Source organism: Photinus pyralis, unplaced genomic scaffold (genome assembly GCF_008802855.1).
Source record: "Photinus pyralis isolate 1611_PpyrPB1 unplaced genomic scaffold, Ppyr1.3 Ppyr1.4_LG8, whole genome shotgun sequence".
In the NCBI taxonomy this organism is placed as follows: Eukaryota; Metazoa; Arthropoda; class Insecta; order Coleoptera; family Lampyridae; genus Photinus; species Photinus pyralis.
Genome location: NW_022170819.1, coordinates 4,249,654 through 4,272,100, shown reverse-complemented (window position 1 = coordinate 4,272,100; position 22,447 = coordinate 4,249,654). Strand labels below are relative to the sequence as shown.

Here is a 22,447-nt window from a genome sequence, read left to right as displayed (position 1 = left end):
CCGTAAAGTTTATTTTCGGATATCATGTAATTAAGCTAATCGGTTACAGATACTGAGCATATTCAAGGAACAAATGTTATTGCTGTGGGAATAGAATGGAGTAATGGGAGTCGTGCTGATTTCACCTTTAGGTGAACTTTGGTTTTCGTGAATTCTGCCGTGCTAAAAAATCAAGTGATAAGATCAGAGTGCATACATTGGACATATTAACTCTTTTGGTATTGAGTCAATCCCTTTATAGATTTTTTAAACGGTTGCCCATTACAATCATATTTTTTGAGCTTCAATTTGACAATCTCACTGCTCCACAAGTTTTGGAAGATTAGAATATTATTCTCTTATAGCATTTTGAAATTCGAAGATCGTATGCGTTTTGAATTAGAATTATCCAATTTGGATCGGAAGAATATTATACGCTAGAAAGGTTTTTCAATTTTTTTCATTTTACAACTTCTTGCATTCATGTGCTTGTGTTTTGAAAGACAAATTTTTGTGAGATTTTATGAAATTACGTTATTAGTTTTTTTTATGTTTCTGTGCACCTAATACAATAACTTGGGGCAAAGAATAATTCTTTGGAATTTAATAATTTAACTCGTTATATTACTCGTGCGTGATAGGCTCTTGGTACCTTTTTGAAAATGGTGATATTCTGCTTGAGGCGATGCTCGGGGCCATATTCCAATTGTAAAGCGAAACAATCTGAAAATCCAAGTAACTAGACATAAATCATAAGAATTATTTTGATGCTGTACTCACTACTCAGTACCTACTTCCTATGACAAAATCTGTCTACCACCAAATTTGACATGTAAACGTAGAAGAAAAGTTGCGTTATTTGTTGAGGGCCCAGAACAAGAGAGGGATAATAAATAAATAAATAAAAATAAATAAACGAGGACATACTGATCCAAATATGTAAAGATGTAAAACTCAAAACCTAATCCATGCACAAGGAATTGAACTAAGTGCAAAATGATATTGATGTAATGTCGTTACTGTTCTCAGGTCAATTTTGACATTTAATCATCAAATTTAGAATGTTATCACCACAGATTGCCGTGAAGTTTCGGGTATGTGTCATTTTGAAGTTTCGAAAGAGAAGTCATGCCTGTGATAAAAATTCGTTTTTGGACAAACCATTCGTACATTTGGAAAAAATCCGCCGCCCGGCTGTCAAACAGTTGAAAAAGAACGACAAACGTATCGCTGTTTCCAGACAGAGAGTTAAGCTTCTCAAGGGTGCTCAACTTTACGAAAAACTACGAAAATTTTATACGCAAACGAAATAACCGTTCGTTGGAGGGAATCTCAAGCCCTTTTTTTCCCTCACTGAGCTAGTGGGTAGCAACAACCGGGTCAACGTTAGCACATAATAATGTTCTGAAATTTTGTTGAATGGATAGTTCCAACTTCACGGACCCAAGTAGGCGGGAGACACTTGATCTTTTGATCGCAAATCGTATCTTAGACAGTTTATCGCTAGATTTACGATTTTCCACCAAAGCTCACTATGCCAGTCGTATCTTCCGCTTTTTGTTACCTCTACCTATGCTTACCACTTACCTTACCACCCTCGCAGTTGCCCCCCCCCCCCCCATTAATTCCCGACGGGGAAATTCTTGAGAAGGCATGCAGCAGAAGCGAGTATAGTATTCCAGGTTAAGGTGGTGTTGGAAAATACCTGTCTTTTTTTGCTATGCGTGTAATTCAATACCATACACGACACGGTTAGTCTTTATTAGAAGTTTTACAAAAAAGTAATAGATTTTATTTACAACAAGAGATTCTTTTTGTTTTTGTTAACCTCCCGATGGATGTGCGGCCACGATACCGATTACCAGAATACTAAGGCAGCGTTAAATTGTAGACAAGCGAGGCTTACTCCGGCATCTTTGATTGTAACTTTAACCGCGTAAGTGCCCTAAAAGAATGATTAATTTTATATATTGAAGTGAGTTCGAATGTTACCGATGGAACAAGTCGTGATATTGAGAAGGTTTGTGAAACATCCTGAGAACTACCTGGTGCCATGGGACATTGTATCTTATCACATACTTGGGCGAGAGGGATGGAGAAAGAAGACCACATTAGACTAATATCAGCTGATATAGTTGTATCGGCACTGGCACCAATCACCTGTTGCCCTAAGAGTTATAAGTTAGATTTGATTTTAAATGAAAGAGTACTTACCAGCGGTTAAAGTCAAAGATACGGGGATTTGTGCTCCTTTTATTATTTTACACGGGTCTCCTTGGCAGTTATTCAAATTGAAATTGCTGATAGTGACCCCTTTTGTACCCTCGGTACCTAAAAAAACAAACGGTGGAGATTCATTACGGATGAAAACATTTTCAAATTATCAAAAGAAAATTTTCACTGAAACTTACAATCCGTATAAGGAGTTAGCGTAAAAACGGAAGAGCATAAAGCACTGATAAGTGCAAGCAACCAAAAAGATTTTACTACAGACATTGCAAGTTTAAGGAAACGTTCAAAAACTTTGCTTTATATAGGGCCAAACTGGTGGAGATGGCTACAGTCTTTAGCGCACAAACATTACGATTTACAACCACTTATGGTTTTTTTCATTGCAATATTTACTTTTTATTTAAATATGGAACGTTTTCACAACTGCGATAATCCTTACTTATACACATTTTATGTAATTTTTTTCAACATTTCTCGTATTCAAGCCATTTAATGATGTAAACATGTTTTTGTATAGGTATAATCTATAAAGACAAATATAAGTTGCGAACCATTGTTTGCAATAACAATTAAGTAAGGTAATACATTTCATCATACATAAAAAACAGCACGTGCATCTTCCAACTATACCAAACATCTGTACAAGAATGTAACAGATTATGTTGGGGTGCAAGTTACTTTCCGCATTGCTAAAAGGACAAACAACCTTACGTAAGATGTACCTATGTCAGGGCCCTATCTGCACAATTTTGCGCAGGAATTAAACCACAGAAACGGGATGATGATGCTTTTGACCACTTTTTTTACACCTTTTCATGGCAAAATTTACTGAACAATGTCCAATCAAATATGTAAATAAACATACAAAGAATAATACGCCTAGGACGCCTAGGTGGTACACAGAACATCTCAAAATAGTAACCAGCAAATTGGACGCTTTTTCATTATTTAGAAGAGCTTGTGCAATGACTTGTGGTCATGAAGATTCAAAAACCATTTCGTTATTTCTGCTCGAAAACATTTCCGGCAATTTCTCGGAAAATATGCTTGAGAAAGTTTGCTAATGTGAAAACTCGTTTCCAGGTAATTTCGCGCACTTAATATTTTTCCCCCACAGAAAATTTGTCCTCCTTGGCATTTTAGCTCAATAGAAACATTTCCCCTTCCGCCTCACATGGAATTGAGATTTAAAAACTCTTTTTAATTAATGGCAACCTAAATTTCTCCCCAAGGAAACTCGTCTTCGCGCAAATTCGGGCCTAAGACATCTACCCGCCTCTATCGGAATAAATTACTGCAAGTGAAACACCAAAGTCAAATTACAGTTTGGGCAGATTGGGCTGGGTGTTGTCATTTCACTCAACGAAATCAAGTGTATTGTATGTAAAAAGGTCCGCTGAATCCGAAAATCATAGCCTCCCTAGCCGAAAACTCTCGGAATATATTGTTATGTATAAACAAAAAACGAAGAAAAAGTGGCAAAATGTTGCTCTAAGGGAAAAAATGAAGAGAAATGAATTTGTTTAGAATTGAATTTTCTATAAGATACAGTTGGTATTAACCGTTCATTTTCAAATGTTATTGTTTTTTATGGAAAAATATAAAAAAGCAATCCCGAAGTTGATCAATTGGTTATTACAAAATAAAATTCATCCGATATTTTTGGAAATCCGCATTTGATCACTTCTTTTGATCACAAAACAATATGACTAACCCGATCACCCTAGATTTTATAGTTATTGCACAAATAAATAATCAAATTTACAAAACGATGCTTAGTCTTTCAAACTGGGTGACTCCAGAGCGTTCTAAATTTGTTTACAGATGGTGGAATCCTAACACAACCATTTCCAAAAATTGTCTCCATGATTCTTGCAAATTGATGGACTGTGGAATTTTTTTTAGTTAACTAACAAATTGAATAACTCCCCCGAAATATAACAAGGAAGGTAACTCTATAAAAGACCCTTGCCGCTTTGATTAATAAAAATCATACATTTTGGTAAAATAGAAGCATTAAAAGGTTCACGCTTTGAAGAATCGTTCGATGCGACCCGATTTGCAAAATCATTCTTGGTCTTGTCGAAAACAAGTCCGAAGTCAAAAAACAAAAGCCGATTTCTCGTGAACTGGGATTTGGACGTATTTTTTTTACGTGTAGGGCTTTTCAAGAGCTTTCCATTCGCCTACTACTTATAGATTTACATTTTTTGTGATTGTTTGGAAATTATTCCATTTGTTAACTAAGAAAATTCTTTGGATTTTGTAAAAAAAAGATTGCACAGTCCGTCGATTTGCCAGAATCAAAAAGTTTGTTTTAGGGTTCACTAACCGTACAACAATTGAGAACGCTCTGGAAGTCGTCCTCTTGGAACTGAAAAAAACACTTTATCGGGAATATTTTTAATAGTGTTTTTGCACTTTTGTACAAGACAATACTTATAAAATGGTTTTTTACCTTTATCCATGGTCTGAATAGCTATTACAACTGAAAACTGTATAAATAGCTCAACACTAAACAAATACTGGTCGTGGCTTGTGACGTCAAACACATCGAATTAAGTCAACGTTTTAAATATTTAAGTTAAATTGAATTGTTCTAACAGTGTTTATACTTTTTACTATATTAGAAAATTGTAAAAAAGCGATTAAAAAATTTAAAAATACATGCATATTCCCTATTGTAGTATCTACTATTGGACATTTTAGTCTCCTACAAAGTACTAATTTGGCATTCAAGATACGCTTCGATGTTGGGGATTACACAAGCCAGTGTTCCAGTCAAGTCAAACATTAAAGTCGAGCGTGTAGACTTGGTGTCAGAGCTGAGCAGTATTTGATTTTGTAAATACTTTTTAGTACTCAAACCCTTTGAAGTATTCAAATACTTTGTAATTAAATACTTTTATGGAAGCAGTATTTTATTTGTATTTGTAACTCAAATACTTTCACAAATATTTAGTATTCGAATACTTCGCAAAGTATTTGAATAGCCCGATCTTGGAACTGTTTGAAATTATGGAATCCACAGGCCACATTCTATAAGAAAATTTTTTTCCCGGTCGATCTGAGACAACTTTTTTTCGGGGCAAAAAAAAGGCAGTGTATAACTTTCCTTTTTTACCAAAAATCGACTGCACAAAAATTCCTCGGGAAAACACATTTTCTTATTAATTTTGGTGCGTAGAATCCAAAACAATTCGTACTTTTTCGATCAGACTTCTCAATCAATAGTTATAGACTAGAAACCAATTTCGAAAGGAAATTAAAAGGGCTGTAACTTTTGAACTAGTAGCCCAATCTTGGAACTGTTTGAAATTATGGATACTACAGGCCACATTCTATAAGAAAATTTTTTTTCCGGGTAGATCTGAGACAATTTTTTTTGCGGGCCTCAAAAAAAGGCAGTGAACCTTCCTTTTTTACCAAAAATCGACTGCACCAAAATTTCTCGGGAAAACACTTTTTGTTATTAATTTTGATGCGTAGAGTCCAAAACAATTCGTACATTTTCGATCGGACTTCTCAATCAAAAGTTATGGACTAGAAACCAATTTCGAAAGAAAATTCAAAGGGCTGTAACTTTTGAACTAGTAGCCCAATCTTGGAACTGTTTGAAATTATGGATTCTATGGGTCCTTTCTTATATCCTTAAGACCATATGTACCAATTTTCAAAGCGATCGCACGTTTCTAAACAAGTTATCATGCACACGGACCAACGGATGATCAAAAATGGATCTGTTCCAAAATCGCTAGGATTAATTTCAGAAAGGCGTACGTATCATGTGCACGACGTACGATCGCTTTGAAAATTGGTACACGTATTCTTAAGGATATAACTGGTATAAGAAAGGTCCTGGTAGGTACCTCCTATATAATAATATAATAATAATACGCTTTTACTCCCCTTAAATTTGTATATAACAATAGAAATATAAAAAAAGGTAACCCCATACAAAGTATAACTTGATTTTTTAAGTAGTATTAAGCCTTTTATCTAGTATACTATTTTAAATTTTTAATATGTATTTGAGTGACAAGTATTTGAATACTTTTCAATGTATTCGAATACTTTTGAAAGTGCTGGAATACTTTTGAAAGTATTCGAATACACTCTAAAGTATTTCAATACTTGTTTTTTAAAGTATTTGAATACTTTTCAATGCATCTGTATCTATTATTCGCTTGTGCTGGACGTAAAAGTATTCAAATACCTTCGATTTGTGTAAAGTATTTTTTATTTAGTATTCAAATACTTTTTGAAAGTATCTGCCCAGCTCTGCTCGGTGTTCACATATTGCTTTCGTAATTGTTTTAGGAATCGTTTGGACTGAGCCCTCTCCAATCGAAGGTTAATCAATAATAATTGAAGGCAAGTGGCCGGTGGCGTCGCCTGGCGTCTTACTCTAATAAGATCCATTTATCTTTGTGCATACCTTGTCGTTCCGTTTATTTATTTTCGCGTCATTCAAGTTAAAAGTTGAGGGAAAATCAAATCTCTACTATGTCTTCGATCGCGATCGAATAACGGGGATGATTTAGGTTGGGATCCATTATGGTTTCAGTTCAATTTTGAAATAGTTTTTATATGGGAATTTTTATTTGTGTTGTCGGAGAAATAGTGAAGGGAAATTAAGTTATTGAATTGAGTTTTATTGTTGAAGAACCCAGTATATACTTATTTGATTTCATTGTTACTTTGCTGGTGTCCTCCCAGTTATGTACAGGGAGAGGAGAGCTAAGTTTTTCAAGGGAGTGGGGTGGTGCTCAACCTTACGAAGAAGCTACGTAGGTTTTATCTTTTGATCGCAAGAGACAGCGCGATAGTCGCTTTAATTTTTGTTCTCGAACCTCTAGATTTTCAATTTTCCGCCAAAGCTCACTATGCCAGTCGTATCTTCCGCTGCTTCTTGTTACCTCTATGCCTACTACCGTCGCGTCGTAGTAGGTCACCGCCATTAATTTCAGACGAGGAAATGTTTGAGAAAGCATGCAGCAGAAGCGAGTATAGTATTGCAGGTTAAGGTGGTGTTGGAAAATACCTGCCTTTTTTGCTATGTGCGTGTAAATTCAATAGCGTACAGGACACCGTTTGTCTTTATTAGAAGTTTTACAAAAAAGGTAATAGATTTTATCTGTTACAACGAGAGATTCTTTTTGTTTTTGTTATTTTTTAGTTAACCTCCCGATGGATGTGCGGCCACGTTACCTATTACCAGAATACTAAGGCAGCGTTAAATTGTAGACAAGCCAGGCTTACTCCGGCATCTTTGATTGTAACTTTAACCGCGTAAGTGCCCTAAAAGAATAATTAATTTTATGTTTTGAAGTAAGTTCGAATATTACCGATGGAACAAGTCGTGATATTGAGAAGGTTTGTGAAACATCCTGAGAACTACCTGGTGCCATGGGACATTGTATCTTATCACATACTTGGGCGAGAGGGATGGAGAAAGAAGACCACATTAGACTAATATCAGCTGATATAGTTGTATCGGCACTGGCACCAATCACCTGTTGCCCTAAGAGTTATAAGTTAGATTTGATTTTAAATGAAAGAGTACTTACCAGCGGTTAAAGTCAAAGATACGGGGATTTGTGCTCCTTTTATTATTTTACACGGGTCTCCTTGGCAGTTATTCAAATTGAAATTGCTGATAGTGACCCCTTTTGTACCCTCGGTACCTAAAAAAACAAACGGTGGAGATTCATTACGGATGAAAACATTTTCAAATTATCAAAAGAAAATTTTCACTGAAACTTACAATCCGTATAAGGAGTTAGCGTAAAAACGGAAGAGCATAAAGCACTGATAAGTGCAAGCAACCAAAAAGATTTTACTACAGACATTGCAAGTTTAAGGAAACGTTCAAAAACTTTGCTTTATATAGGGCCAAACTGGTGGAGATGGCTACAGTCTTGAGCGCACAAACATTACGATTTACAACCACTTATGGTTTTTTTCATTGCAATATTTACTTTTTATTTAAATATGGAACGTTTTCACAACTGCGATAATCCTTACTTATACACATTTTATGTAATTTTTTTCAACATTTCTCGTATTCAAGCCATTTAATGATGTAAACATGTTTTTGTATAGGTATAATCTATAAAGACAAATATAAGTTGCGAACCATTGTTTGCAATAACAATTAAGCAAGGTAATACATTTCATCATACATAAAAAACAGCACGTGCATCTTCCAACTATACCAAACATCTGTACAAGAATGTAACAGATTATGTTGGGGTGCAAGTTACTTTCCGCATTCCTAAAAGGACAAACAACCTTACGTAAGATGTATGTCAGGGCCCTATCTGCACAATTTTGCGCAGGAATTAAACCACAGAAACGGGATGATGATGCTTTTGACCACTTTTTTTTACACCTTTTCATGGCAAAATTTACTGAACAATGTCCAATCAAATATGTAAATAAACATACAAAGAATAATACGCCTAGGACGCCTAGGTGGTACACAGAACATCTCAAAATAGTAACCAACAAATTGGACGCTTTTTCATTATTTAGAAGAGCTTGTGCAATGACTTGTGGTCATGAAGATTCAAAAACCATTTCGTTGTTTCTGCTCGAAAACATTTCCGGCAATTCCTCGGTAAAATATGTTTGAGAAAGTTTGCTAATGTGAAAACTCGTTTCCAGGTAGGTAATCTCGCGCACTTAATATTTTTCCCCCAAAGAAAATTTGTCCTCCTTGGCATATTAGCTCAATAGAAACATTTCCCCTTCCGCCTCACATGGAATTGAGATTTAAAAACTCTTTTTAATTAATGGCAACCTAAATTTCTCCCCAAGGAAACTCGCCTTCGCGCAAATTCGGGCCTAAGACATCTACCCGCCTCTATCGGAATAAATTACTGCAAGTGAAACACCAAAGTCAAATTACAGTTTGGGCAGATTGGGCTGGGTGTTGTCATTTCACTCAACGAAATCAAGTGTGTTGTATGAAAAAGGGTCCGCTGAATCCGAAATTCATAGTCTCCCTAGCCGAAAACTCTCGGAATATATTGTTATGTATAAACAAAAAACGAAGAAAAAGTGGCAAAATGTTGCTCTAAGGGAAAAAATGAAGAGAAATGAATTTGTTTAGAATTGAATTTTCCATAAGATACAGTTGGTATTAAACGTTCATGATGGTGGAATCCTAACACAACCATTTCCAAAAATTGTCTCCATGATTCTTGCAAATTGTAGGACTGTGGAATTTTTTTTAGTTAACTAACAAATTGAATAACTCCCGAAATATAGTCCGAAGTCAAAAGGCAAAAGCCGATTTCTCGTGAACTGGGATTTGGACGTATTTTTTTTTCATGTAGGGCCTTTCAAGAGCTTTCCATTCGCCTAATATAGATTAACATTTTTTGTGATATTTTGGAAATTATTCCATTTATTAACTAACAAAATTCTTTGGATTTTGTAAAAAAAGATTGCACAGTCCGTCGATTTGCAAGAATCAAAAAGTTTGTTTTAGGGTTCACTAACCGTACAAAAATTGAGAACGCTCTGGAAGTCGTCCTCTTGGAACTGAAAAAAACACTTTATCGGGAATATTTTTAATAGTGTTTTTGCACTTTTGTCCAAGACAATACCTATAAAATGGTTTTTTAGCTTTTTCCATGGTCTGAATAGCTATTACAATTGAAAATCTGTATAAATAACTCAACACTAAAACACTAAACATATACTGGTCGTGGCTTGTGACGTCAAACACATCGAATAAAGTCAACGTTTTAAATATTTAAGTTAAATTGAATTGTTCTAACAGTGTTTATACGTTTTACTATATTAGAAAGATGTAAAAAAGCGATTAAAAAATTTAAAAAATACATGCATATTCCCTATTGTAGTATCTACTATTGGACATTATAGTCTCCTACTAATTTGGCATTCAAGATACGCTTCGATGTTGGGGATTACACAAGCGAGTTTTCCAGTCAAGTCAAACATTAAAGTCGAGCGTGTAGACTTGGTGTCAGAGCGGGGCAGTATTCGATTTTGTAAATACTTTTTAGTACTCAAACCCATTAAAGTATTCAAATACTTTTTAATTAAATACTTTTATGGAAGCAGTATTTGTATTTGTAACTCAAATACATTCACAAATATTTAGTATTCGAATACTTCGCAAAGTATTTGAATAGCCCAATCTTGGAACTGTTTGAAATTATGGAATCCATAGGCCACATTCTATAAGAACATTTTTTTCGCGGTCGATCTGAGACAATTTTTTTTTCGGGGCAAAAAAAAGGGCAGTGTATAACCTTCCTTTTTTATCAAAAATCGACTGCACCAAAATTTCTCGGGAAAACACTTTTTCTTATTAATTTTGACGCGTAGAGTCCAAAACAATTCGTACTTTTTCGATCGGACTTCTCAATCAAAAGTTATGGACTAGAAACCAATTTCGAAAGAAAATTCAAAGGGCTGTAACTTTTGAACTAGTAGCCTAATCTTGGAACTGTTTGAAATTATGGATTCTACGGGTCCTTTCTTATATCCTTAAGACCATATGTACCAATTTTCAAAGCGATCGCACGTTTCTAAACAAGTTATCATGCACACGGACCAACGGATGATCAAAAATGGATCTGTTCCAAAATCGCTAGGATTAATTTCAGAAAGGCGTAGGTACGTATCATGTGCACGACGTACGATCGCTTTGAAAATTGGTACACGTATTCTTAAGGATATAACTGGTATAAGAAAGGTCCTGGTAGGTACCTCCTATATAATAATACGCTTTTACTCCCCTTAAATTTGTATAAACAATAGAAATATAAAAAAAGGTAACCCCATACAAAGTATAACTTGATTTTTTAAGTAGTATTAAGCCTTTTATCTAGTATACGATTTTAAATTTTTAATGTATTTGAGTGACAAGTATTTGAATACTTTTTACTGTATTCGAATACTTTTCAAAGTAAGATAATGAAATACTTTTGAAAGTATTTGAATACATTCTAAAGTATTTGAATACTTATTTTTTTAAGTATTTAAATACTTTTCAATGTATCTGTATCTAGTATTCGCTTGTGCTGGACGTAAAAGTATTTAGTATTCAAATACTTTTTGAAAGTATTCTGCCCAGCTCTGCTTGGTGTTCACATAATGCTTTCGTAATTGTTTTAGGAATCGTTTGGACTGAGCCCTCTCCAATCGAAGGTTAATCAATAATAATTGAAGGCAAGTGGCCGGTGGCGTCGCCTGGCGTCTTACTCTAATAAGATCCATTTATCTTTGTGCATACCTTGTCGTTACGTTTATTTATTTTCGCGTCATTCAAGTTAAAAGTTGAGGGAAAATCAAATCTCTACTATGTCTTCGATCGCGATCGAATAACGGGGATGATTTAGGTTGGGATCCATTATGGTTTCAGTTCAATTTTGAAATAGTTTTTATATGGGAATTTTTATTTGTGTTGTCGGAGAAATAGTGAAGGGAAATTAAGTTATTGAATTGAGTTTGATTGTTGAAGAACCCAGTATATACTTATTTGATTTCATTGTTACTTTGTTGGTGTCTTCTCAATTATGTACATGGAGAGGAGAGCTAAGTTTTTCAAGAGAGTGGGGTGGTGCTCAACCTTACGAAGAAGCTACGTACGTTTTATCTTTTGATCGCAAGAGACAGCGCGATAGTCGCTTTAATTTTTGTTCTCGAACCTCTAGATTTTCAATTTTTCGCCAAAGCTCACTATGCCAGTCGTATCTTCCGCTGCTTCTTGTTACCTCTATGCCTTCTACCGTCGCAGTAGGTCACCGCCATTAATTTCAGACGAGGAATTGTTTGAGAAAGCATGCAGCAGAAGCGAGTATAGTATTGCAGGTTAAGGTGGTGTTGGAAAATACCTGCCTTTTTTGCTATGTGTGTAAATTCAATAGCGTACAGGCCACGGTTTGTCTTTATTAGAAGTTTTACAAAAAAGGTAATAGATTTTATCTTTTACAACGAGAGATTCTTCTTGTTTTTGTTATTTTTTAGTTAACCTCCCGATGGATGTGCGGCCACGATACCTATTACCAGAATGCTAAGGCAGCGTTAAACTGTAGACACGCGAGACTTACTCCGGCATCTTTGATTGTAACTTTAACCGCGTAAGTGCCCTAAAAGAATAATTAATTTTATGTTTTGAAGTAAGTTCGAATATTACCGATGGAACAAGTCGTGATATTGAGAAGGTTTGTGAAACATCCTGAGAACTACCTGGTGCCATGGGACATTGTATCTTATCACATACTTGGGCGAGAGGGATATTGTAAGAAGACCAAAGTAGTGAAATGTCAGCTGATATAGTTGTATCGGAAGTGGCACCAATGACCTGTTGCCCTAAAAGAGTTATAGGTTAGATTTGATTTTGAATGCAAGAGTACTTACCAGCGGTTAAAGTCAAAGATACGGGTATTTGCGCTCCTTTTATTATTTTACAAGGGTCTCCTTGGCAGTTATTCAAATTGAAATTGCTGATAGTGACCCCTTTTGTACCCTCGGTACCTAAAAAAGACAAACGGTGGAGATTCATTACGGATGAAAATATTTTCAAATTATCAAAAGAAAATTTTCACTGAAACTTACAATCCTTATAAGGAGTTAGCGTATAAACGGAAGAGCATAAAGCACTGACAAGTGCAAGCAACCAAAAAGATTTCACTAAAGACATTGTAAGTAGGTATAAAGAAAAGCTAAAAAAACTTTGCTTTATATAGGGCCAAACAGGTAGAGATGGCTACCGTCTTGAGGCCACAAACATTACGATTTACAACCACTTTTGCTTTTTTTTCATTGCAATATTTGCTTTTTATTCAAATATATGGAACGTTTGCACAATTGCGATAATTCTTACTTATACACATTTTATGTAATTTTTACAAAATTTCTCGTAACATCTCAAGCCATTTAATTATGTAAACATATTTTGGTAGGTATAATCTATAAAGACAAATATAAGTTGTCAACCATTGTTTGCAATCTCAGTTAAGTAACGCCATAAATTTCATCATACATAAAAAAACAGCACGTGCAATCTGCTAACTATACCAAACATCTGTACATGAAATACGTGTAGCGGTTTATCTTGGGGTGCAAGCTACTTTCCGCATTGCTAAAAGGACAAATTTGCAAACAAATAAAAACAAGCTGTAAATCAGCATATGCATGATTAAAGCGCATTTTTGGTAATGCAGGTCAGTATTTTATTAGCGAAGTTTAAAATTATCGACCTCAAAAGTAATTTTGGCTGCGTTAAATAATTAATTTTATTTAATTTCAATTGACGGTAGGTACGTCTTCATTTTGTAAAACAAATCAGAAAGTAAATAATGTTTTTATACTGGTAGCGCTATCTAACGGTAAAATTATAGCACCTCCGAAACCCATATCGAAATTATTTTCTTCAATTATCGATCTCACAAGTAATCTAACTTAAAATAAACTAGTGCCTGCACATCTACACTATAGCAGAAAGCTTTTAGTGAAATTTTGAATTCTCTAGCTATTGTAGTTGTGGAGATCTCACGCGGACAGCCGGCCTGCCAGCCATAACGAATATAATAGCGTATTTTTTTCAAAAATGCGCTAAAAACTTGCGTAAGATGTACATCAGGGCCATATCTGCACAATTTTGCGCGGGAATTAACCAAAAAAACAGAATGATGTATATGTCGTAGGCAAATAGTTATTTCAGGCATATGGCATTTTCCCGGGCAAATGCTATCTACCTGAGCAAAAGGTACTTTTTAGTTTTTAAATGCCATTCGACTAGGTAAATGGTATTTGACCAGTCAAATGGCTACCAGTCAAATACCATTTGCGTAAGCCCATTTTGGGCAAATGGAAATGATCGATCCACTTTGATTATTATTTTAGGTATTAAAAAGAACGCAAACTTCTTATAAAACTAACAAAACATAAATTCTAGTAATAACAAAATGTAGTCATTAGTTTTTATGCGTTTTTAACAAAAAAAAGGTTATTAATAATGGGTACGGAAAATTCGGGGTAAGTTAACCTGCGTCAAATAAAAACATCTTTCTGGTAACACAAAATTATAAATAATAATTATTTATATTCGTAATAATATAATTCATTTATTTAGCAAGGATTACTAGATTGGCACTTACTACTACATAGATGTTTTTCCTTGAAGCATGCACAATGATTAGTGTTACACTGGCGTTTTGACGGTTGACAGTGACGTTTAGCAACTCCTTGCGTGTTGCCCTGAAAACATCGATTGTTCAGTACATGCTTCTCTTAATGAAAAAACCGATCTTGAAGAGTTTAATTAATATTGTTAATAGGGAATATGCATGTGGTTTAAATTTACTTGATTCTTTCTCCCGCGAATATTTATTGTCCTGACATTATACTTAAACCATTAGTTTCTTATTTAGTTTCTTTTTAATTGCAAAAAATGTAAATTCAAAAGTGAAAAATAAGCAAATGAAATTGAAATTTGCGAAAGGCTTCACTATTGGACGAATGAAAGTGACGTCAAACGCCACGCGATCGCATTTATTGTGTCAATATTCATAAGTACTTAGACCAGTCAAATTACAGTTTGGGCAGATTGGGCTGGGTGTTGTCATTTCACTCAACGAAATCCAGTGTATTCTATGTAAAAAGGTCGGCTAAATCCGAAAATCATAGTCCCCCTAGGCGAAAACTCCCGGAATATATTGTTATGTATAAACAAAAAACGACGAAAAATGGCAAAATATCGTTTCTTTTCGCATTTGACTTCAATTATCTCGTTAACTATTGCTCTAAGGGAAAAAATGAAGAGAAATTAATTGGTTTGGAATTGAATTTTCTATAAGATACAGTTGGTATGAAACGTTCATTTTCAAATGCTATTGTTTTTTACGGAAAAATGTAAAAAAGCAATCCCGAATATTATCAATTGGTTATTAGTTACTAAGTAAAATTCATCCGATCTTTTTGAAAATCCGTATTTGACCACTTCTTTTGATAATAAAACAATATGACAAACCCGATCAGTGATCAAAATCAAAAAATAAACTAATATGATACATTTTCTAAAGTTGGCTTTTATTTCAATAAATGTTCAAAATGGTTTCCGTAATTTATATTAAAGCAGTAGTATAATCTATTCTCAAACTATTTCCAAACCTTTTCAAATGTTGGTTTTGCAATATTTCGACATTCTTGAATTATTCTGTCTTAGTTCGTCTATGTTCGCCGGTTGCGTTTTAAATACGACAGATTTTAAATGTAGGTATCATATTAGTTTATGTTGTTGGAAAGCATTTATTCAGAGTTTTCCAACTCGCTTTCCAACGACGTATCACATATGGGGGGTCACTTTGAGATTTAAAGGTTGGGCCTGGATAAAATTACGTGTTTTTTGTCTAGTTTTAACTCCATGTTCAATTTTAATTACGAGTGCAATCTCAAGTTCAACTCACGCTTGAAATCAAGATTGATTCTTTATTAACCGACTTGGCAATCAGGCAGCGGGTATCTTGTGGAAAGAGTACACAAGGGCAAGGTTAACATATGCCCGGGAATAATGATAAGGAATTAGGTGAATGGGTCGATCATATTAAGAGTAATTAATTAATTAGGGGTAATTCCTCTTTCAGGAACATTTCAATCATAATCATTTTAACAATTTAATTATTCTTATTGTTGGTTAATTTTTCAAGGACAAGATTGTGAGTAGTTTAGCCTGTAATTCTAATCCGTTTTCCAATCCTTGATTGAGTGTTGTTTTATTTTCAATTACTATAAGATATTTTTGTCTCCTTCCGAGTTCTAATTTGGAGTTCAGGACACGTTCCAATTTTGGGGATTACACAAGCGAGTTTTTCAATCAAGTCAATGTTAATTTCGAACGTTCAGACTTGTGGTACATATATACTGCATTCCTAATTTGTTGTAGGAATCGTTTGGAGATGGCTTTCTCCAATCGAAGGTTCTTCAATAATAATTAAAGGTAAGATTGTTGTCTATTTATCTTCGTGCATACCTTGCCATTACGTTTCGGTATTTACTTATGCGCCATTCAAGTTAAATGTTAAATTAAATCCTTACTATACCTTCGATCGCGATCAAATAATGAGGATTGTTTAGGTTGGGATTCATTAGGGTTTTAGTTCAATTTTTAAATAGTTTTGGTATATGGTGTTGTATTGTGTATTAATGTTATTGATTTCATTTTGATTGTTGAAGAACTCGGTATTTCCTTATTTGATTTCATTGTTACTTTGCTGGTACCTACTCAACCTTACGAAGAAGCTACGAAGATGTTATGGACTGATATCAGCAAGGTCATTATAATATACTTACATGTAGTCAGTATTGAATAAACTATTGCTGGAGTACGTGTTATTCTTCTGCAGTAACATTCACCTGATCTCTGGTAATTGCTTCTTTATTTTGTGCTATTTTGATCATATCATCCCAAGTAGCACTGGAAGCATCCTCTTCAAATAGGCGCTCCATAATTACACCCGGTTCCAAGCCAATTACAAACTTATCCGTTAGAATTACTGCTAATTCTGTACCGAATCCACATGAAGCAGACAAACTTCTTACCCTAGCTGCCCATTCAGCTACTGTTTCTTTTCAAGTTTTTCGAGCACTGTAGAATTTGTAACGAGCGGCATATAATGCACGCCACTGGAGTTAAATGCTTTTTGAATATTTTAATGAAATCGGCATATGTTTTTGATTCAGGTTGGTCCGGAACACACAAACTTCGAATTAATCTATAAGTGTTTTCCGCAAAACAATTTAACAACACCGCACGTTTGCGTGTGTCACTGCTGATTTCGTTTGCGATGAAAAACGGTTCCAATCGCGACAGAAAAATTGAAAAATCACTACTTTCATGATTAAATTCAGCAACTGTGCCCAACAGTCCAACATTTTGAACAACCGTTTGAACCTTACTTGCTGCTGGGTCCGGCATAATTGATTAATTATGTAATTAACCAGTGTCCAGCACACGATGCACCAACAATCCTCGTCGCCACTGTTATGTATTTGCACAATTAATACTGATTGCACTGCAGAAGAATAACACGTACTCCAGCAATAGTTTATTCAATACTGACTACATGTAAGTATATTATAATGACCTTGCTGATATCAGTCCATAACACTTCTTGTCACAGCTCCTATAGAGGATGATGACGAGAAAAGTGACAGGGTACTGAGAAGACGGTCACAATTAAAACCCCCAGACAGGTATGGGGCAGAAATTTAAATGGGGAGGTTTGTTATGGACTGATATCAGCAAGGTCATTATAATATACTTACATGTAGTCAGTATTGAATAAACTATTGCTGGAGTACGTGTTATTCTTCTGCAGTGCAATCAGTATTAATTGTGCAAATACATAACAGAAGATTTCATGAGAACAAACGAACTAACCGCTGTAGGGAATCTCAAGCCCTTTTATTTTTCCATCACTGAACTAGTAGGTCAAGTAGAAGTGAGACACTTGATCTTTTAATCGCAATTCGTATCTTAGACAGCGCGATAGTCGCTTTAATTTCTTTTCTCAAACCACTAGATTTGCGATTTTCCGCCAAAGCTCACTATGCTAGTCGTATCTTCCGCTGCTTCTTGTTACCTCTATGCCTACTAACTACCGTCGCAGTAGGTAATCGCCATTAATTCCCGACGAGGAAATGTTTGAGAAAGGATGCAGCAGAAGCGAGTATAGTATTGCAGGTAAAGGTGGTGTTGGAAACTACTGCCTTTTTTGCTATGTGTGTAAATTCAATAGCGTAGACGGCACGGTTTGTCTTTATTAGAAGTTTTACAAAAAAAGTAATAGATTTTATTTACAACGAGAGATTCTTTTTGTTTTTGTTATTTTTTAGTTAATCTCCCGATGGATGTGCGGCCACGATACCTATTACCAGATTGATAAGGCAGCGTTAAACTGTAGACACGCGAGACTTACTCCGGCATCTTTGATTGTAACTTTAACCGCGTAAGTGCCCTAAAAGAATGATTAATTTTATATATTGAAGTGAGTGGGAATATTACCGATGGAACAAATTGTGATATTGAGAAGGATTGTGAAACCTGCTGAGAACTACCTGCTGCCATGGGACATTGTATCTTATCACATACTTGGGCGAGAGGGATAGTGTAAGAAGACCAAAGTACTGAAATGTCAGCTGATATACTTGTATCGCCACTGGCACCAATGACCTGTTGCCCTAAAAGAGTTATAGGTTAAATTTGATTTTGAATGCAAGAGTACTTACCAGCGGTTAAAGTCAAAGATACGGGGATTTGTGCTCCTTTTATTATTTTACACGGGTCTCCTTGGCAGTTATTCAAATTGAAATTGCTGATAGTGACAAACGGTGGAGATTCATTACGGATGAAAATATTTTCAAATTATCAAAAGAAAATTTTCACTGAAACTTACAATCCTTATAAGGAGTTAGCGTATAAACGGAAGAGCATAAAGCACTGACAAGTGCAAGCAACCAAAAAGATTTTACTACAGACATTGCAAGTTTAAGGAAACGCTAAAATACTTTGCTTTATATAGGGCCAAACTGATGGAGATGGCTACCGTCTTGAGGGCACAAACATGACGATTTACAACCACTTTTGTTTTTTTTTTCATTGCAATATTTACTTCTTATTTAAATATGGAACGTTTTCACAATTGCGATAATTCTTACACACATTTTGTGTAATTTTGTCCAAAATTTTTCGTAATACTTCAAGCCATTTAATGATGTAAACGTGTTTTTGTAGGTATAATCTATAAAGATAAATATAAGTTGTCAAACAATTTCTCGGTAAATCTGCTTGAGAAAATTTGTTCTTGTGAAACTCGCCTCCAGGTAATCTTGCACACTTAAAATTTTTCCCTGAAGAAAGTTTCTCTCCGTTGGCACACTAGCTCAATAGAAACTTTCCCCTTCCCCTTCAAGAAATTGAGATTTATAAACGCTTTTGGATTCATGTGACTATATTCGTAACGTAAATTCGAATTTCTCTACCAAGTCGTCTCTCCTTCGCGCAAATTCAAACCCAAAACATCTCGCCTCTATTGGAATAAATTGCTCCAGGCGGAACACCAAAGGCTCGACCTGGGATAAGTGCTATGTGCTTATAAATCCTAAGTGACAAAATTAAAAATCATCCTGATGAAGTGGTTTCCGAAAATTCGGAAGATGCGCCCCCAAAGAAAATTTGAAATGTACTTTATAGAATTAAAGCCTTTAAAGTTCTGCGATCCTTGCTTGGAACCTTCTTACTTCTAAAGTTCTCAAAGCTGTCAATTGTTGAGCCTCGAATTGTCTTTTACGGTTGAAGATTCGCATTTGCAAAATCCATAATTTTAAAGTATAATAATGATCTAGCTTTGTTTTAGTGTGCGACACGTGGAGCCTTGCCAACTCAAAATTTCAGGTATTATACACCGCATTTACAAATTTTCAATTTAGTTCTGGATTCATGTCTGAATTTAGGTGATAAAGTCCAAATTCAAATATTAAACTGTCATATGAGTTTAGTCGGGATAAAAAGAATTTGTGACAGACTCTAAATTTAGAGTATAACTGTTTGAGAATTTCAGGAGCGTTTTAGAATTTAGACCCTTGACAGCGCTTCTAAGACTTTTGATGTGCTTTTTAAAGTCTTCTCCGCAAATCTTTCTGATTCCCAAGTTTTTTATACATGCCCCTAGAACTTTTTAGGATAACCTGGTGTTCGAAATACCTATAAAAACAGAACGCGGCGTTACCCGTAATGTCATAACATATATTTATATCGTTGTGACCCGAACATTCGGGCCGCATACAAAAATAAATGCAATGCCCTACGTCGGCCAGCAAGTAATAAGGCTGTGTGCAACAGCTTAAACCTACCTAGCTCCATTATTAAAATTTTCCCAAGATGCATCGGAATCCAGGAATAAAGAAAAATTCCAATCTCGACTTCAAATTCCACATTTTATGGCAAATAATGCCCACGATCACATTCTTTAAATTCCGAAAATGGTTACATAAACAAACTTTGAAAACACCTGAAATAAGCTTTGGCTACAGATCAACGAAATTAATCATAATTAGGCTTGATACGTCTATCTGGATCGTTAAAGGGATCGAATAAACACACGATTTACATGAATTAACACAGACAAAATTTATTCTAAACACACAAATTAATTACAACATTCTAGCAAACAAAGTGGACTATAAACAAGTCCGTTAATAATTAAACAAATTAATAAAAACTTTTAAAATCCCATAAATCCGGGCAAAAACCATTAATTGTGACAGTGAACTAACGTACTCACAATGTTGACTCACTACAGTTTTTTGTCTTTAACTACTCTTCGGGACAACAAAGACTAATGTTTCTGCATTGAATTAGACTGGCTGGCTAGAACACGACCGATGAAACGATGGCTGTTCGAAACAATCGACGGATAAGTTCAATGAGACTCCTGATTTCTTGGGTAAGGCGTTATGAACTGTGCTTGACGAAACAACTAACTTTGTCCAAATTCCGAATATCACTTTGTGTGCGCTTAAACAACAAACTTGCCACGAAACTTAATGCAAAACGCGGGTGTTCTAAGCTATCAACGAACAACACTTCAGCCTCGAAGTTGACAAAAAGTCCTCTTCTTACACCAATTTTAGTATCTTCCAATTCCAAAATTCGAAAATCTTCATCCAATTATTGAACATGTAACAACATCAGAAGCCAATCTCGCCTACGTTTTTAGTCTCACTTTAGCGCCACGTATCAAATTTTGACACGAAATAATCTTATCTCAAATACCAATTCTCTGCGGAAAACACGCAGTTTTTGCCAATTAAAACGCATTCTTATCCCTAATAAGTTACATCAACCTTTTAATAAAAGTGGCCATAAAATTAAAACGGAACAAAACAAAATTGGCAACAAGATAAACAATAAATTGAAAATTAGCACATATGCTTCATGGCCGTCCCTCTGAATGTTGCAACATGGCACCACAACATTCATTTGCCTCTGAGATAAAGTTTTTATGGCACTCACGGGTATAATTTGAGTCCTTTCAGTGCTGCTAAGCAGCTACGTCATTTGCGGACTATAAGGTCCTCGCCATGTGCAAAACGAGCAAATTATGGTTAACTGCTAAGTAGGGTTAAAATGGGGGTGATAACCCCGGGGGCTATTAACCCCCACTCACGATACCCACACAACATCCAGTTTCTGACTGCCTTTGTCGTTGACGTATGTACACAATTGTACGAATCTTGTGTTGAGCTTTACTTTTCTCGCAATAAAGTGATCTAAGGATTAGCTAAAATTATATACAGTGTGTCCCAGATCGGGTGAGAAGGATGCAAGGGTATAACTTTCTTATTATTAAAGATAGAGAATTGGTTAAATGGACAATGTTTTGCAGTTTGAGATGCTTATTTAAAATTTCCTTGTGGAAATTCAAAATGTCGAATAGGTTCGACGTAAATTCAAAAAAACTAAAATTGGTCATTTCCTATAATGTCTTATATCATCGAAAGTATGAGATATAAAAAAAAGTTGTATATAAAAGTTGCTGTCTTTAATACGCCTAATTTAGAATTGATGTCAAAAAAATTCAAGGTGGCTACATTCGAGGAACATTTACCAACTTCCTAAAGTTAAATAGGCGCCATATGGGATTTTTAGATTATTTGATAGATTTTTTAATTTTCTTTTCAACGAGCTATCATAGAGTAAGATTGAAAATAAGATACCAGTTATATCAACGGTATTTATATTTTAATCAAGTAGGCTATGATGAATTTAAAAAAAAACAAAACAAGATCTATTCTAGGCAACAAAACGATGAAAGTAATTACATCAGATGTTTAAATTATCAAGGGCGCACTCATGGGAGGGGGGTTTGGGAGTTACAACTACCTCCAAAGGCGTAGAAAAATTTCGTATCCTGGACAGCGCGATAGTCGCTGTAATTTCTTTTCTCGAACCACTAGATTTGCGATTTTCCGCCAAAGCTCACTATGCCAGTCGTATCTCCCGCTGCTTCTTGTTACCTATATGGTTACTATCGTCGCAGTAAGCCACCGCCATTAATTCCCGACAAGGAAATGTTTGGAAAAGCTTGCAGCAGAAGCGAGTATGGTATTGCAGGTTAAAGTGGTGTTGTAAGATACTTTTGCTATGTGTGTAATTCAATAGCGTACACGACACTGCTTGTCTTTAGAAGTT

The 22,447-nt window shown here is 35.1% G+C and overlaps 3 protein-coding genes across 3 annotated transcripts; all 3 read right to left on the bottom strand.

Moving 5' to 3' along the window:
* Positions 1–1,730: 1,730 nt before the first annotated feature.
* LOC116179837 lies at positions 1,731–2,520 on the bottom strand. Its single transcript, XM_031499691.1, has 4 exons — positions 2,391–2,520; positions 2,194–2,310; positions 1,972–2,147; positions 1,731–1,924 (listed from the first exon to the last, which is right to left on the bottom strand). Exons 1-4 carry the CDS (start codon positions 2,473–2,475, stop codon positions 1,838–1,840), a joined length of 465 nt encoding a protein of 154 aa, XP_031355551.1. The 5' UTR covers positions 2,476–2,520; the 3' UTR covers positions 1,731–1,837.
* Positions 2,521–7,272: 4,752 nt separating this feature from the next.
* LOC116179783 lies at positions 7,273–8,109 on the bottom strand. The gene is made up of 4 exons (XM_031499624.1): positions 7,979–8,109; positions 7,782–7,898; positions 7,560–7,735; positions 7,273–7,512 (listed from the first exon to the last, which is right to left on the bottom strand). Exons 1-4 carry the CDS (start codon positions 8,061–8,063, stop codon positions 7,426–7,428), a joined length of 465 nt encoding a protein of 154 aa, XP_031355484.1. The 5' UTR covers positions 8,064–8,109; the 3' UTR covers positions 7,273–7,425.
* Positions 8,110–12,083: 3,974 nt separating this feature from the next.
* LOC116178815 lies at positions 12,084–12,973 on the bottom strand. Its single transcript, XM_031498435.1, has 4 exons — positions 12,811–12,973; positions 12,613–12,729; positions 12,389–12,564; positions 12,084–12,341 (listed from the first exon to the last, which is right to left on the bottom strand). The coding sequence occupies exons 1-4, from the start codon at positions 12,893–12,895 to the stop codon at positions 12,255–12,257; spliced, it is 465 nt and encodes a 154-aa protein (XP_031354295.1). The 5' UTR covers positions 12,896–12,973; the 3' UTR covers positions 12,084–12,254.
* Between the last annotated feature and the right edge of the window lie 9,474 nt (positions 12,974–22,447).

Coding starts and splice junctions, on each gene's coding strand:
- LOC116179837 (XM_031499691.1), bottom strand. CDS start 2,475: ATGTCTGTAGTAAAATCTTTTTGGTTGCTTGCACTTATCAGTGCTTTA. Junction 2,311..2,390: donor GCTAACTCCTTATACGGATT/GTAAGTTTCAGT, acceptor TTGTTTTTTTAG/GTACCGAGGGTACAAAAGGG. Junction 2,148..2,193: donor ATCTTTGACTTTAACCGCTG/GTAAGTACTCTT, acceptor TATAACTCTTAG/GGCAACAGGTGATTGGTGCC.
- LOC116179783 (XM_031499624.1), bottom strand. CDS start 8,063: ATGTCTGTAGTAAAATCTTTTTGGTTGCTTGCACTTATCAGTGCTTTA. Junction 7,899..7,978: donor GCTAACTCCTTATACGGATT/GTAAGTTTCAGT, acceptor TTGTTTTTTTAG/GTACCGAGGGTACAAAAGGG. Junction 7,513..7,559: donor TATCACGACTTGTTCCATCG/GTAATATTCGAA, acceptor TTATTCTTTTAG/GGCACTTACGCGGTTAAAGT.
- LOC116178815 (XM_031498435.1), bottom strand. CDS start 12,895: ATGTCTTTAGTGAAATCTTTTTGGTTGCTTGCACTTGTCAGTGCTTTA. Junction 12,565..12,612: donor ATCTTTGACTTTAACCGCTG/GTAAGTACTCTT, acceptor TAACTCTTTTAG/GGCAACAGGTCATTGGTGCC. Junction 12,342..12,388: donor TATCACGACTTGTTCCATCG/GTAATATTCGAA, acceptor TTATTCTTTTAG/GGCACTTACGCGGTTAAAGT.